Source organism: Microcaecilia unicolor, chromosome 1, assembly GCF_901765095.1.
Source record: "Microcaecilia unicolor chromosome 1, aMicUni1.1, whole genome shotgun sequence".
Taxonomy (NCBI): domain Eukaryota; kingdom Metazoa; phylum Chordata; class Amphibia; order Gymnophiona; family Siphonopidae; genus Microcaecilia; species Microcaecilia unicolor.
The window spans coordinates 397285118-397300505 of record NC_044031.1 but is presented as its reverse complement, the minus strand read 5'-3'; the positions used below and the strand labels follow the sequence as shown (position 1 = coordinate 397300505).

Below are 15388 nucleotides of genomic sequence, written 5' to 3'. Positions count from 1 at the left end.
TCCCAAGGGGGGAAAAGACAGGGAGAAAGAGACAGCGCCTTACAAGGAGCTGCTGGGAGGTTAAAGCAGCTCAATCGTTTGCAAACACACCCTGAATCAGGGAGAGTGTGTCCAAGAACTTTCAAGTTAATAGGGAGACACAGCCCTGGAACTAAAATTGGAAGAAGGTGAATCTGCTTGGACTTTTACGTTTGTTTTAGGGAACTGTATTTCTTGGGACATTAAGTCATCCCTCTGGTAGCTTGTTGTTTTGTTTGGATGAACGAAGGACATGGGCTATAGTCTTCTTTAATGTTCAAAGACCACAACTGTTTTGGAATAAAGACCAGGAAGAAGGACAAGCTCAAAACAAGTCAAGTTGCTTGTTTTGGTTTGTTATTTTCAAACTACTAAAGTAGACTTTGAATGCTATGAGGTGAATAAAGCCAAGACATAGTACGGGAGCAGCAGCATCTAAAGGAGGGATGAACAGGACCTGGTGGAAAATAGTGGCAGTTGAAAGGGGAGGAGCAGGACCTGGTGACATAAATTGGTGGCAGAGGTGGGATCCTTTAACCTTTCACGGTGCAGGCCTGGATGTGGAAAAGAGCCCCAACACCGAGCCCCAACACCCCGTAGTCACGCGATCGTCAGCGGCCATGCCAGGTAAGCGTACCTAGTGTGGGACTGTGCTGGCATTCTATGGAAGCTAAGGATGTGACAGTAAAGGGGAGTGGTTCCACTATCAGCCTGGGACAAGGGATCCTATGTGGGTTTAAAGGAAGCTGCACCTGGTTTTCTTTTTGTTTGCTTGTTTTACAGCAGTCCAACAGGCAGCGCCGAGGAGGTTGAGAGGTCCAGTTGGCTCCAGACCAGAGCAGCTAGTTCCAGAATGAAGACATGTGGGCAGAGAGTGGCGGCCACAGAGGACAACTCCAACAACAGAAGAAGCAGAACTTGCTGGAAAGTTTTACACAAGTAGAGGACAGTGACTGGTCTCGTGGTAGGATCCACTGAAGTGGAGTCCTGTTTTCATATGCTATTTTGAATAAGAACTGAGTTAGGACTGGCTAAGTCCATAAAGGAGATTCCGTCTGTTCTCAGGGTTATAGGCTCAAATTCCACCCCTTATAAAACAAGCTAAGGGAGGGTGTGGAGGCAAAAGGGGATAAAGGAAATTGGTTAGGGGAAGTAAGCTTTTCCCTAGAGAATCCTAGGGAAGTGTCTGGGAGTTCTGGAAGAGGGAGGTGAGCATACTGTCAGCGTCCCATAAAGAAAAGGTCTTCTGAGGGGGAAAAGGTGGACGGGGGGAGGTGTTAAGGAAATGGCTGGGAAAAGAAATGCCAGTTGAAATGGGTTGCCTCTCCCTGGTCCGACCACCACAAAGCAACCCTATCTGTACAATGGCGGAAAAAGGACCAACCCAAACCACCAGAATCCACAATAATCAAAACCAGAGGACGAATCGAAAAAGATACCTTCTGGCAACTTATCTATGACAACAATTGGACGGTAGACCCAAACACAAATCACTTCCTTGCAGACTGGGAACACAGATGCAAACTTATTCTAGATGAAATCGCCCCACTACACTCCAAAACCCTACACACAAAGAAAAAACCCTCTCCATGGTTCAATGAGGAATTAAAAAAAAAACTAAAAAAAAGAAACCAGAAAACTAGAAAAAACTTGGAGCAAGTCAAAAGATGATCTAACCCTGAATACGTGGAAACAAACACAAAAGAAATACAAGAATGAAATTAAACGAGCCAAAAGAACATACTATACAAAACAAATCACTGCCACCGGAACAGACATAAAAAACAATACAAAATCAAAAAGAATCTTCTCAACACGAACCCAGTAACAACTTCACCCTCAAATTGTCCATCTGCAGACCAGCTGGCCAGCTACTTCAATACTAAAATCACTAATCTGTGCAACACAATTCCCCCTGATTATACCAATATTGACACTTTCCTTGACGAACTGGACCCCGACTCTGAAGAGATCCCAGCAGACTGCTACTGGACAAACTTCACCCCCCTCAGCACTAAGGAAATCTCCTCAGCACTATCCAAACTCTCCAAGTCTCACTGCCACCTGGACTCATGCCCCAATTATCTTCTGAAAAATGCCCCAGAACGATTCATTACAGAACTCACCACCCACTTAAACTCCCTACTTCAACAAGGCTCCTTCCCCTCTGAACACGGCAATATTCTACTTACACCAATACCGAAAAACCCCAAGAAACCAGCGAATGAAATCACTAATTACCGACCTGTGGCCTCCATCCCTCTTCTAATTAAACTGATGGAAAATAGAGTGACCTCCCAACTTAACAAATTCACTCAAAAGTTCTCCATATTACAGGAATCACAATCGGGTTTTCGACCTGCACACAGCACAGAAACAGTACTACTCACCCTGATATCCAGGTTCAAACAGGAAATTTCATTTGGCAACAAAATACTTCTTCTGCAGTTTGACTTATCGAGCGCATTTGACATGGTAGACCATACTATTCTCACAAAACTACTGGACAAACTAGGGATCGGCGGAAACATCATTAAGTGGATAAAAAGCTTTATCACCACCAGATCATATCAGGTCAAATCAACCTCATCAATATCGCAAGCGTGGTCATCAAAATGCGGAGTCCCCCAAGGCTCACCTCTATCCCCAATCCTCTTCAACCTTATGATGATTCCTTTGGCCAAATCCCTATCCAAATTTGGACTTAACCCCTTCATCTATGCTGATGATGTCACAATATTCATCCCTTTCCAATCCAACCTTACAGAAATCTCGGAGAAAATAATCACGGCCATGAACATCCTAGCAACCTGGGCCAACGCCTTCAAGATGAAAATGAACAAAGAAAAAACTCAATGCCTAATCCTTTCATCACAACACGCTATTCTGCTCCCAACCACCCTGACCACCCCAGACGTTACAATCCCAATATCTGACAATCTAAAAATCCTAGGAGTAACATTAAGCACCTAACTTTAGATACTCATGCAAAAGCCACAAAGAAGAAGATGTTCAACATGATGTGGGTACTGAAAAGAGTAAAACCATTCCTCCCACAGAAAACTTTCCGCAACCTAGTACAATCCACAGTACTCACCCATGCCGACTACTGCAACAGCATCTTCATCGGTTGCAATTCCAAATCATGAAAAAACTCCAAACCGCCCAAAACACAGCAGCCAGACTCATTTTTGGCAAATCACAATTTGAAAGTGCAACACCACTTCGCGAAAAACTTCACTGGCTCCCTATCAAAGAACGCATAAACTTCAAAGCCCACACTATGATCCACAAGAGCCTCCATGGCGAATCTCCAAGCTACATGACCAACTTGATCGATCTTCCTGCCAGGAATGGGTCCAAATCTTTTCGAACATATCTCAATCTTCATCTTCCCAACTGCAAAGGCCTCAAATACAAAACCTACTATCCAGCTTATAATCGAACGAGAATAACGCCCAAGTTCCGACCTAAATCGGGAGATGGGCGTTCTTCTCACAAAAACAAATAAAGCGGTATAATCGAAAGCCGAACTTTGGACGCTTTCAACTGCACTCCGTCGCGGATGCGGACAAAGTTGACGGGGGCGTATCGAAGGCGTGTCGAAGGCGGAACTGGGGCGTGGTTATCGGGCGAACAGAGATGGGCGCCCTTCGCCGATAATGGAACAGTTTTGAGCTAGAATTTAGGACACTTTTCCTGGACCCTGTTTTTTGACGAATAAGGCCCCCAAAAGTGCCCTAAATGACCAGATGACCCCCAGAGGGAGTCGGGGATGACCTCCCCTGACTCCCCCAGTGGTCACTAACCCCCTCCCACCACAACAAATGATGTTTCACAACTTTTTACTTTCACCCTCAAATGTCATACCCTCCTCCCAAGCAGCAGTATGCAGGTCCCTGGAGCAGTTGTTAGGGGGTGCAGTGGACGTCAGGCAGGTGGACCCAGGCCCATCCCCCCCCCCTACCTGTTACAATTGTGCTGCTTAATGCTACTAGTCGTCCAACCCCCCCAAACCCACTGTACCCACATGTAGGTGCCCCCCTTCACCTCTTAGGGCTATAGTAATGATGTAGACTTGTGGGCAGTGGGTTTTGAGGGGGATTTGGGGGGCTCAACACCCAAGGGAAGGGTGCTATGCACCTGGGAGCTCTTTTACCTTTTATTTGGTTTTTGTAAAAGTGCCCCCTAGGGTGCCCGGTTGGTGTCCTGCCATGTGAGGGGGACCAGTGCACTATGAATCCTGGCCCCTCCCACGAACAAATGCCTTGGATTTATTCGTTTTTGAGCTGGGCGATTTCATATTCCATTATCGCTGAAAAGCAAAAACGCCCAGCTCACACCTTGACGAATAAAACATGGGCGTCTTTTTCTTTTAAAAAATACGATCCGCCCCGCCCCTTCACGGACCCGTTCTCGGAGATAAACGCCCATGGAGATAGGCGTTTCTGTTCCATTATGCCCCTCTATGTGTCCAACTTCTCCGTTATAGGCAGCCAACTCTGGAACGCAATATACCCTGTCACATCAGAACAACCAATGAACACCTACCCTTCCGAAAGCTGCTGAAAACTTACCTGAGCCTCTTCAAACAAGCTTACCCAAACAACCCAACTTAATTCTCAAACTTAATTCCTCACCATCAACACTACCTACACTCCAATCCTCTCCCTCACATCTCTTCATATTGTTCTACTCTTTATAACTGAACATCTCTTGATACTTTGTACCATACTTTGTGTCATCTATGTGAAACTTTGTACCATACTTGTGTAACCTCTGTGATACTTTGTAACCCAACTTGTAAGCCGCACTGAACTTGCTACTGAGCGGGAAAGAACGGGGTATAAATGCTATAAAATAAAATAAAAATAAAAGCTACACATTATTCCCAGTTTTAGAAAACAGGAGAATTTTCCATGTCAGGCTTTATACTAATCCAAAGGTACTCTTTTTTTTTTTTAATGCTCATTTTGCCTGGGCTTTGAACAATGGATAAAAGGAGTCAGATATATTCCACATGTATTTACAAAGGTGAAAAGAATAACAAATGACAGCAAGCATGGCTAAAAGGTGAAGTAAAAGAGCTTATTAGAGCCAAAAGAGCATCCTTTAAAGAATGGAAAAAGGACCCAAATGAAGAAAATAACAAGTAACATAAGCACTGGCAAGTTAGATGCAAAGTATTGACAGAGAAGGCTAAAAGAGAATATGAAGAGAAACTTGCCGCACAGGCAAAAACTCACAGTAACAAAATTTTTAGGTACATCAAAAGCAGAAACCCTGTGAGGGAATTTGTGGGACCGTTTGATCATGAAGGAATAAAAGGGGAACTCAGGGAGGACACGGCTATAGAGGACAGACTGAAATAATTCTTTGCTTTGGTCTTTACAGAAGAAGATGCAAGAGATCTACCTGTTCCAGATATGGTTTTCAAGGGTGATGATGCAGAGGAACTGAAACAAACCTTGGTGAACTTGGAAGACATACTGCGCAAAATCGACAAATTAAAGTGTAGTATATCACCTGGACCAGATGACATGCACCATAAGGTTATTGAAAGTACTCAAGCCCTGGTGGTCCGGTGGACCTCCATATCCCCTTACCCCCCCAAACACAAAAGCGTCCCCCCCAACACACACAATACCAAAAAAACCTGGTGGTTCAGTGGGACCCTTAATAGACCCTCTCCCCCAACTGAGTGCTAGCCTTATGGTCGGCCCACTGTCTCGCCTGCCCCAAACCCCCAATGCCTCATAACAGGAGGAGGGACTAGCACTCCCGCCCTCCTCTTGAGTGTGCCATTTCAAAATGGTGGTGGTGTCCTGCCCTGTGCATCCTCCCAGCTGCAGGTTCCTCCGATTCTCAGGTCACTTCACTAGCCATTAGGCTGCTACTTCATTCCTTCACAATTTTGACTTATGGGGACTTCAGCACACTATATAGATTTTACTTTCTATTTGATTCCGCATCAAATGCAGATAGGCATCAATTATTATTTTAGTTTCAAACACATTAATCTCAGTGATTACCACTATCATATCTGATCGTGCTGTGGTAACTCTGGCCCCGATGCTCAAACGTAATTGGGCTTACAACGTTTCATTTAGACTGGTTTTAGCCAGTTTACTGTGCAGGGGAGTTTTGTACGCCATGTCAAATATGAATCATCTGAACTTGGTGTATTAGAAGACAGATTCAGTTAAATAAACATTGAAGTGCTTTGAATTTAAGACGGAAAGAAGCTCCCCTTGCAATGCACTGCATTAAAAAAAAACATGATTTTACAGCTCTAAGGTGATTTATTCTGGATCATATTCCCCACTGAAGAGAAGTGGTGACCGTCGTAAGCTTTTATTACAACATGAACGATTTTGGATTTTTAAATTACAAACTCTCAATCCCTCTGGTTTGAATACAAAAATTGAACGGGGTGTGTTTTCTGAAATAATGGCATCATTTTGCCTCCTTCTTATTTCAGTCTGTGATTGGCTGAGAGATCTTTAAGTAATGGAGCCATCATGTTTTGTTTGAGCCTGGACTGGTAGCACCACATATATATATCTTTCATTTTGAAGCAAGGTGCTCAGTGGTTCTCAGAGTCACAGAATTGTTCAAAGACATCTTGGCTTGCACTAGAAAGTGACATAATTCATGCAATTCCAATTAACATCTTTCCAGGGACGTCTCTCCTGAAAAACACATGCCAGTGTTTGCAGTGACATTACAGGCTTTTAGAAAGTTGGATGTTGTCCCTACTGATTAGGGAGAATTTTCTCTTAAAAATTCAATTTGGCATAATTCAACTATCCAAATAAATAGAAAGATAATCAACGGGAAGCTGCAGCAAAACAAACATTTGGCACTTCAGTCAAATATTGACTAACGGGCACTTTAAAACATTTGAGATCTTACAGGATGAGTATGCTCTATCAGCTCATCAGTGTTTTGCATAGGTCTAAGATACACCATGCTATAAAGCATGCCATGTGCTCCTGGGATGATTGGTTGGAAGACTGGGGATTAGAATCAATTTTGATAAAACTGACTTCTCTTCCCAAGACAGCGTCCAGATTTTATAAGATCGTGAGGGAAAAAACACAAAAACCATGTAATGGCAGTTTGGGAGAATTAATTGGATAAGGGTCTCAAGGACGCTGGAAGCAATTCTGGCACCATAACCTTAGGGTTATTTATTTATTTATTGCATTTGTATCCCACATTTTCCCACCTCTTTGCAGGCTCAATGTGGCTTACAATACATCATGAATAGTGGAAATAGGTTGCTTTTATCTGTTTATTTAAACCAAGCATTGTTTTCCCTTGTACACAGGGCTTTGTGGATTCCCATTAAAATAGCAAAATGTGACGATTCAGCTAGTAATTTTTTTTGTCTTGTTTATTTTATTGTACAAATCTCCAAAATTATTGGTGTGAAGTTTGGAACAGAATAGGAGATGTTCTTCAGTTACAAGAAGATCTATCTTTCAAAAGTATTATGTGGGAATCTTTAGCCATTTCTACAAATTTAACAAGCAGATTCATCTTTATTAGATTTCCTCTTAACTGTTGCAATAAAAATAATAAGTAATTGGAAAAATTCACAGGCAATATTTGGCGGACTATGAAAATATAGAGAAAAAAGGAAATCTAGATACAAGAATACACAAAGGGAAATCCTTGGGCATATTTGGTAATAACAATATGGCCCTCATTTTACAAGTCCTGTTTGGGTTTAATACGTGTATGAACTACCACTTAAACATTTACCTTACCTTACATAAACATCTAATTCCCCATTTTACAAAGCCTGGGATATCCACATATTAGACCCAAGTGGGTGCAAATAGCAAGGGGCCTGGCTTGAGCGTGTTTTGGACAGGACAAGGGTATGGCTAGTTCATAGACGTTTATACACCATTTCAGGAGGAGGTCTTAAAAGATTGATGATTAGGGTTTAGTGACCAACTGATTTGAGCAGCACTCCATGGGAGGGATTAAGAGGGTTGTCTCCTTAATCCCTCAGTGTTTTTTGGCCTACCTAATGCCCAACTGGAAAGGTTAATAGGTCACTGTGACAGTGTTGGAAACATAAATAGTCATGTTCCTAAGATTGCAAAGAATTCTATAAACGGCATTGAAAAAAATAGCGCTGTGCTATTCTATAAACGGTGCTTAAAGTTAGGGGCCGTTTATAGAATACCACTTAGTGCTGGGAACTGTGACTAAATTTTGGTGTTACCATTTACACCAATGAAACCTTGGTGTACATCACCGAACCTAAATTAGGTGCAGATCCCCTTTATTCTATAACAACGTGTGTAAATTAAAGGAACACCCGAATCTACCCATGACCCAACCATGGCCACACCCCCTTTTTGGACCTCTGTGTAAAATTTACATGCAGATCCTGTGCCTAAATATACACATGTAAATTTTAATTAATTCAAATTAGCACCAATAATTGCTTAAGATCTCAATTATCGGCACTAATTAGCTCTTTATTCAATTAAATTGTACATGCAACCAAATTGGTGTGCACAATTTTTAGCGCTTTTTGCAGAATTCGGGGGTATGTGCTGAGACATACACAGTTATGTGCCGGAATATAAACCGGTTATCTCTCAGATTTTAGAAACATAAATCTATACATTTATATTCTATACATGGGGTTTTTTGTTTATTTGTTTGTTTTTTTAATGAACGTTTATCAGGCATGCACCCAGTGCATAAACTTCCATTTCCCTAAAATTTAGAACAGGCTCTATGTTGGCAGATTTTGTTGTAAAATACAGGTAAAAATTCCTACTTCTACGATCTATCCATAATAGCATTGTATGCAATTAATAAGTTGACAATTCTGTGTGTGCAATTTGCAAATACTAATATAAACTGTTTTCATTATGCTAAAATTCAATAAAAATATTTCAACATAAACAAATTCTATTTCCATTTTCCCTTTGAAAATTGTCATAATTAATAGCTTACCTGTAACTTTTGGTGACTCTTCAGGATTATTAAGCTCTTTTTGTGCTTCTTCTATTTTATCTATAAAAAGAAAATGCTTAATTATACATAAAACCATAGAAATGAATTGAAAAAATATTATTGACTTTTACTATATGAAAAAGAGATATTAAAACATAACCAATTTCCAGTATTAGATTTTAAAACATCTTTTCTTCGCTATAGGGCCCTTTTACTAAATCACATTAAGAACTAACGTGTTTAATGTGGGGAAAAAAGGCTTACTGTAAAACACATTAAGGTGCTTATTTTCGAAGCATATGGATGTCTGAAAAGGCCAAAATGGACGAACGTCTACGTGAAACATCCAAGTACCCAATTTGCAATGGCAGAAAAGGGAGCATATTGTGGTGTATTTTGAGCGGGATTAGGGAGGGCCTGAAATCTGGATGTCCAAGAGCGATTACCGAAGGGGAAGAAATGTCCATGTCTAAAAAGAAGGACATCCTTATTTAGTCCTGCTTAAGACACGTCCAATTTAGACTTTCTTAAGGCACATCCAGGGTACAAAAAGGTACCCCGATTGAGCAAATGTGCACTGGAGGTATTAAGGCACGACAACTTAATCCACCTGTGGCTGCTGTCCCCCTCCCTGTCCCCTGAAAGCAAACTTTAAATGGGAAACAAGGCTCTATGACAGCTTCAGGTACTATGGGCATTCTTAAAGCAGGAAGCAACATCTAGTGCAGGGTTGTCCAACCTTGGTCCTCAAGGGTTGTAATCCAGTCAGATTTCAATGATTTCCCCAATGAATATGCATGAGATTTAGTTGCATGCACTGCCTCCAGTAGGGGAATATATCTAGGGAAATTACTAGCAAATAAATTAAGAAAAATTCAGCTAAGGAATAATATCGCTAAAATCAGCAGTAGCTCAGGTGAAAGGTTCCATCAAGAAGATTTAATTCAAAAACAATTTATGGAATTCTGTCAACAGCTACATGCCAGCTATATGTTTGGCACCTTTGTTGTTCCTTATAAAATTACCCCTTCAGTGATGAGACTCCAAAAACAGTTACAATCATAATAACAATAATATACAACACATTTACCAATATTTAGTAATACATTAAGAGCTTGTTTAATAAATTGTGTTAAGCACTTAAATGTGTGTTTATTATGCAGAACTGCATTAAGGAGTTTGTAGTGTTTTTGCACTTAGCGCACCGTACACTGTGCATTAATTGCTCTTTTGGTTAGGGGGCATGTCATGGGTGAAGAATGGGTGTGGAAGGTGTTTTGTGGTTAGCACTCTGCAGCTACCATGTGGAGGAGTGGCCTAGTGGTTAGAGCACCGGTCTTGCAATCCAGAGGTGGCTGGTTCAAATCCCACTGCTGCTCCTTGTCATCTTGGGCAAGTCAATTAACCCTGCATTGCCTCAGGTACAAACTCAGATTGTGAGCCCTCCTGGGGCAGAGAAATACCCAGTGTACCTGAATGTAACTCACCTTGAACTACCGTGTTTCCCCGAATATAAGACACTGTCTTATATTAATTTATCCTCCCCAAAACGCGCTAGGTCTTATTTTGGGGGGGGATGTCTTATTTTTCTGGGATCGTGGTCACCCCCCCCCCACACGAGGTCGCCCCCCACCCGAAGTCGCCGGGCCCCCCCTCCACCCGCCCTCCGTCACTCCGGAACTAACCTTAAACTCCTTTCACCTTCGCAACGCAAGTTCCCAGCAGCAAGCAGCAGCAGGGCAGACCTCTCCTTCCTTCCATGCCCCGCCCTCGCCTGATGTACCGTAACGTCAGGCAAGGGCGGGGCATGGAAGGAAGGAGAGGTCTACCCTGCTGCTGCTTGCTGCTGGGAACTTGCGTTGCGAAGGTGAAAGGAGTTTAAGGTTAGTTCCGGCGTGACGGAGGGCGGGTGGAGGGGGGGCCCGGTGACCTCAGGTGGGGGGCGACCTCGGGTGGGGGGGCTGGAGGCGGTCTTGTCCGGCTCTCGGCGGCCCTGCTGCAAAAAAAAGTTTGCTAGGTCTTATTTTCGGTGGGAGGCCTTATATTTACAAATGTAGCAAAATCGCTACTAGGTCTTATTTTCGGAGGATGTCTTTTTTTCGGGGAAACATGGTACTACTGAAAAAGGTGTGAGCAAAATCTAAATAAATACATAAATAATTAACTAACATGCAGTTAACAAGAGACCACTTACCGCCTCCTAAACAAGAGGTGCTAAGTGCTTCCATACTAACTCTAAACAGAGCACTGCAAGCTAATGGAATTTTTAACACAGGATCACTTCAGACAAATGCTGGGAACACCCCCAATGGCTACGTTACATTTGTGGCTACTGCATGATGAAGTTCCACATCAAGCCACGGTAAGTGCAAATTTTACCCTGGTTTAGTATAAGAGCCCTTAAGACTAGATGAGAACTGAGCTTTGATGGCATAAGCCATACTCTTAAAACATGACTATCGTTTACATCACACAGATTATTAATTTGCATATTTTTTCCTGCATATGTTTTGGAGATACTTTCATGACACAGAAACAAGATGCCATGAAAGGTTCGCCAAAATCAGTTAAGTAACATATAACAATACCCTTAAACCACAAGAGCTACATCAATACATTAGGTTTTAAGATCAAGATCCTAGCTTGTGATTTATCCAATAGCCATGGGATCAATGTAAGGCTTCTAGTATCAGACTCTTTTTTCACTTGTGCATAGCCTCTTCACCACCCACACTTCTGTGGTGCCTCAGAGACAATATGCAAAGGCTTACTAAAGTTCACACATGCCCTGGCATTTTGTGACCGCAGCTGTGGTTCAAAATATGAGCTCCTGAGCTTGGTCTGCTATCCCATCTAGGAGAAGGCTATTCCACTGTAACAGTCCATTCGTCATGAATTGAGGCAGCCATTTCACCAGTCAGCACACAGTGTATTTAGTTAAGATAGTAGGAATGGGAATCCACAAAAGTCTCTCACTATAACAGAGATTTTCAACTCAGTCCTCAGAGTACAACTAGCCAGTCGGGGTCTTCAGGATATCCCTATTCTGCTAAGCTACCAATCATATTTTATTTGCACTAAGAGGGATAATCATCCAATTTGTCATCTCAAAAGGACAAAGCTCTGCTGCTCCTTGGAAACCACAACTTTACTGACCCCTGATGCAGGTGCTGTGCGCCGAAACACAGCCTGTGGTGGGTCATTTATGAAAGAATTGATGTTTAAGTTACATGATTAAAGAAATTGTGTCCTGTTTTTAAAGGCTCCTGGTCCTTCTTTCCGCTTAGTAGTCTAGTTTGGACAGTATTAGCGATTGCACTATAAGATAAAATGATTGTCTGGGAAAATAGACTCTGATCCTTCTCAATTTTGATAGGGTTTTGAAACTCTGATGTGACTAAATAGACACAAAGCTGCGTTAGGTGCTAATATGGTAACTGCCACATGTGCTCGAACTAATCATGCACTAAAAATATTTTATTTCAGGGGCACGTCAGTAGGTGAATGGGCATTCGTTCGCTAAGTGCAGCTATACAGTATTACTGCATTTTATCTGGTTAGTACATGGACAGTGTGTGAACCCTTACTACGTACAAAATAGGTGGCAAGTGCACAAGTGGTAGTTTGACAAAATGGCTGCACGCTAACAGCAACATTAGTACAGAAATAGGAAAAAGATGATTTTACAGCTACAGTAAAAAAATGACCTTTACACATGGTAAAGACCCACATAAGTGGTGTGCCACTTTTTAACAGAACTTAGTAAAAGGACCCCTAAAATATGTAACCATGACTTATTTCTAAATAAAAAGGAGTCTAAAAGAGGAAATAGGCCATATGAGAATAATTGCTACAGTCTACTAATTTCTATTAGAAAGTTACCAGACCTCTTGCCACTAATCAAAACTAACTGGGATTAAAACACTACTATTTTGAGCTATGTACAATGAGTTCACATATAAAATTTCTCACAGCCATCACACTTCTTGGAAGAATTTTCTGGCACATCTCTTGCTGGGTAGGTAATTAGCAGACTACCCATGGGAAATTATCAATATATTTTTATTAGACACTGACCAGGTAGTGAACCATTCTCTTCACAACTGAAATACACTGTCAATATTCTTAAGAGCCCACATAAATTATTTTTCAAAGATGTAGATCAGTCATTATGCTTGTTTTCACAATAGTTGTAACTGGTGGCTATCAGTGTAACTGAGGGTGTATCCAAGAAGGACTATTTGAAGAACCCACTGGTAGGAGGATATAAGAGACCACCTTTCTTTAAAAAAAAAAAAAAAACCACTAACCTCCCCTCGATTGGCAAGTCGTCCAGGATGGACAATTTTACTGCAGCTATGCTCTGCTGAAGCCAATCAAATGCTCATCCCTTGCTTTGCCTGGGAAGCAGCAGGGACCATTGGCGCACGCTGTTGACGTGAACGAGCACGATGGGGTTGAGCCTGAGTAGGCTGGCGAGCCGAATGGTTATATCTAATCCTAGGACAGTAACAGGAAATCGTCCTTGGATTGCCAAAAGTCCCCTTAGCTGAGGAGGCTGATGCAGAAGGTGCCCGGAGGGAGCGAGAAGAAATGGTATTGGTGTGTTTTTTCATTTGGTCTGTCACCTCCTGAACCTTCTCTCCAAAAAGGTTATCCCCCAGCATGAGGCATCTGCCAACCTTCGTTGAACAGAATGCTCCAAGTCAGAAACATGCAGCTATGAGAGTCTCTGCATTGCTATACTTTGAGCAGAGATCCTGGACGCCACATCAAAAGTGTTGTAAGTGCCCCTGGCCGAGAATTTTCAACACGCTTTCTGTTGCTTGAACAACTGGCAAACTGACTTGGCCTGCTCCTGAGGGAGCGTCTCTGCCAGGTCGGAAAACTTGTGCACCAAGTGTCTCAAGTGGATGCTCATAAAGAGCTGGTATGATTATATTCGGGAAATAAGCATTGAAGCCTGGTACATCTCCTCCCAAAAGGATCCAAGATTCTAGCTTCTCTGTCTGGGGGGTGCCAAGGCATAGTCCCTGGAACTCCTGGCTCTTTTGAGAACAGATTCCACCACCACCACCAGCATGGAATTGTGAGGCAATTGAGGCCTATCAAAACCAGGCGCACTGTGGATCCAATACTGGGTGTCAATCTTCTTGGGCACAACAGAGGAGACACCCAGTTCCTGACTAGGACTTCCTTGAGTACCTCGAGGAGAGGGACAGTCACAGCCTCTGTAGAAGGATATGTATAATCCAAGACCTTGAGCATCTTGGTCCTGGGTTCATCCTCCAGGTGGGAAATAGAGGATCCCAGCCTGGAAGCAGGAAAAGGAAAGACCTTTTTGGAGCTAAAGGTGGTAGCTCAGAGAAAAATTTGGACAGAGAGGTCTGATCCAGAGGAAGACCTGCTTGCTACACAAAGGAATACTGCAGGCATAGGCCTAGATTGGATGGGTATGGACAGGAGGAGCTGTAAATATGTGCATACTACACTATATCCCTAAGTTGCTTTGGACTTATATTTTGTATTTGATATCAAATTGGATTACAAGCTGACTGTTGTTTCAAGATAGATTTTAACTGCTTGTTGCAGAGTTCAGTATAGTTTGGTTTTGCATAAAATTACAAATCCTTAGTGTGGAGAGTATTTCTTTGAAGTAAGAGTGAAACCCTTCTCCTGGACTGATCAAGAATACTGGAGCAAGCCAAGCTTAACATCCTATGGCCTACCGGAGTAAGTCAGGCCCTGGCCTGCGCCCAAGCTCATGTGATTGAGAGTGTTGGTGGACCTTATGTTTGTTTGTGGCCCGGGTAATGAGGCGTTAGCTGGCCGGTGAGACCAGAGTTACACGTGGAATAAAACTGAAATAAAATAAGTAAAAAACTAAACCATTTGGATGATCTTGGTTTATCATGACGATGAAATGGAGTGTGTGTGTGTGGGGGAGCTCTACTGACGTCTTTTCATGTAGCCTTGTTAATTAACAATTCTTTTTGTGAAAGTACTTTAGGGCAAAAAAGAATTCTGACGTTAAGTTAAAGAAGAGGAATAACACAGTTATCCACCTACTCACTGCAAATTATAATTCTGTGGCAAGGAGGGTGACTGTTACTTCAAAGCAACATGATATTTTGTAGAACACTGCAATGATAGAGCAGGCAAACTGACAGTGGCAGAGCTTACACTTCACTAGTCATTTGAGACAATCGATTGGACAGCAGACTTATTATACTGAGAAGAGCAAGAAAAGAAATTAAAAGAGTAATCATTTTTATTTTAATTTTTTATACCACCTTATTAGGAAAACAAGCCAAGGTGGTGTACAGACTAATCTGCAAGAAGAGAGGGTAATTATTCACAGGGAAAGGCTTATACTAATGCA

At 42.2% G+C, this 15388-nt stretch overlaps 1 protein-coding gene across 1 annotated transcript in view; it reads right to left on the bottom strand.

Annotated features, from left to right (window-relative positions):
• The window catches only part of HIVEP1 (HIVEP zinc finger 1), a 392318-nt gene that overhangs the window by 151460 nt on the left and 225470 nt on the right, over positions 1-15388 (bottom strand). Inside the window, exon 3 of the mRNA XM_030211058.1 lies at positions 9007-9066. Coding sequence (XP_030066918.1) covers positions 9007-9066 — 60 coding nt within the window. The remainder of the gene's footprint in view (positions 1-9006; positions 9067-15388) is intronic.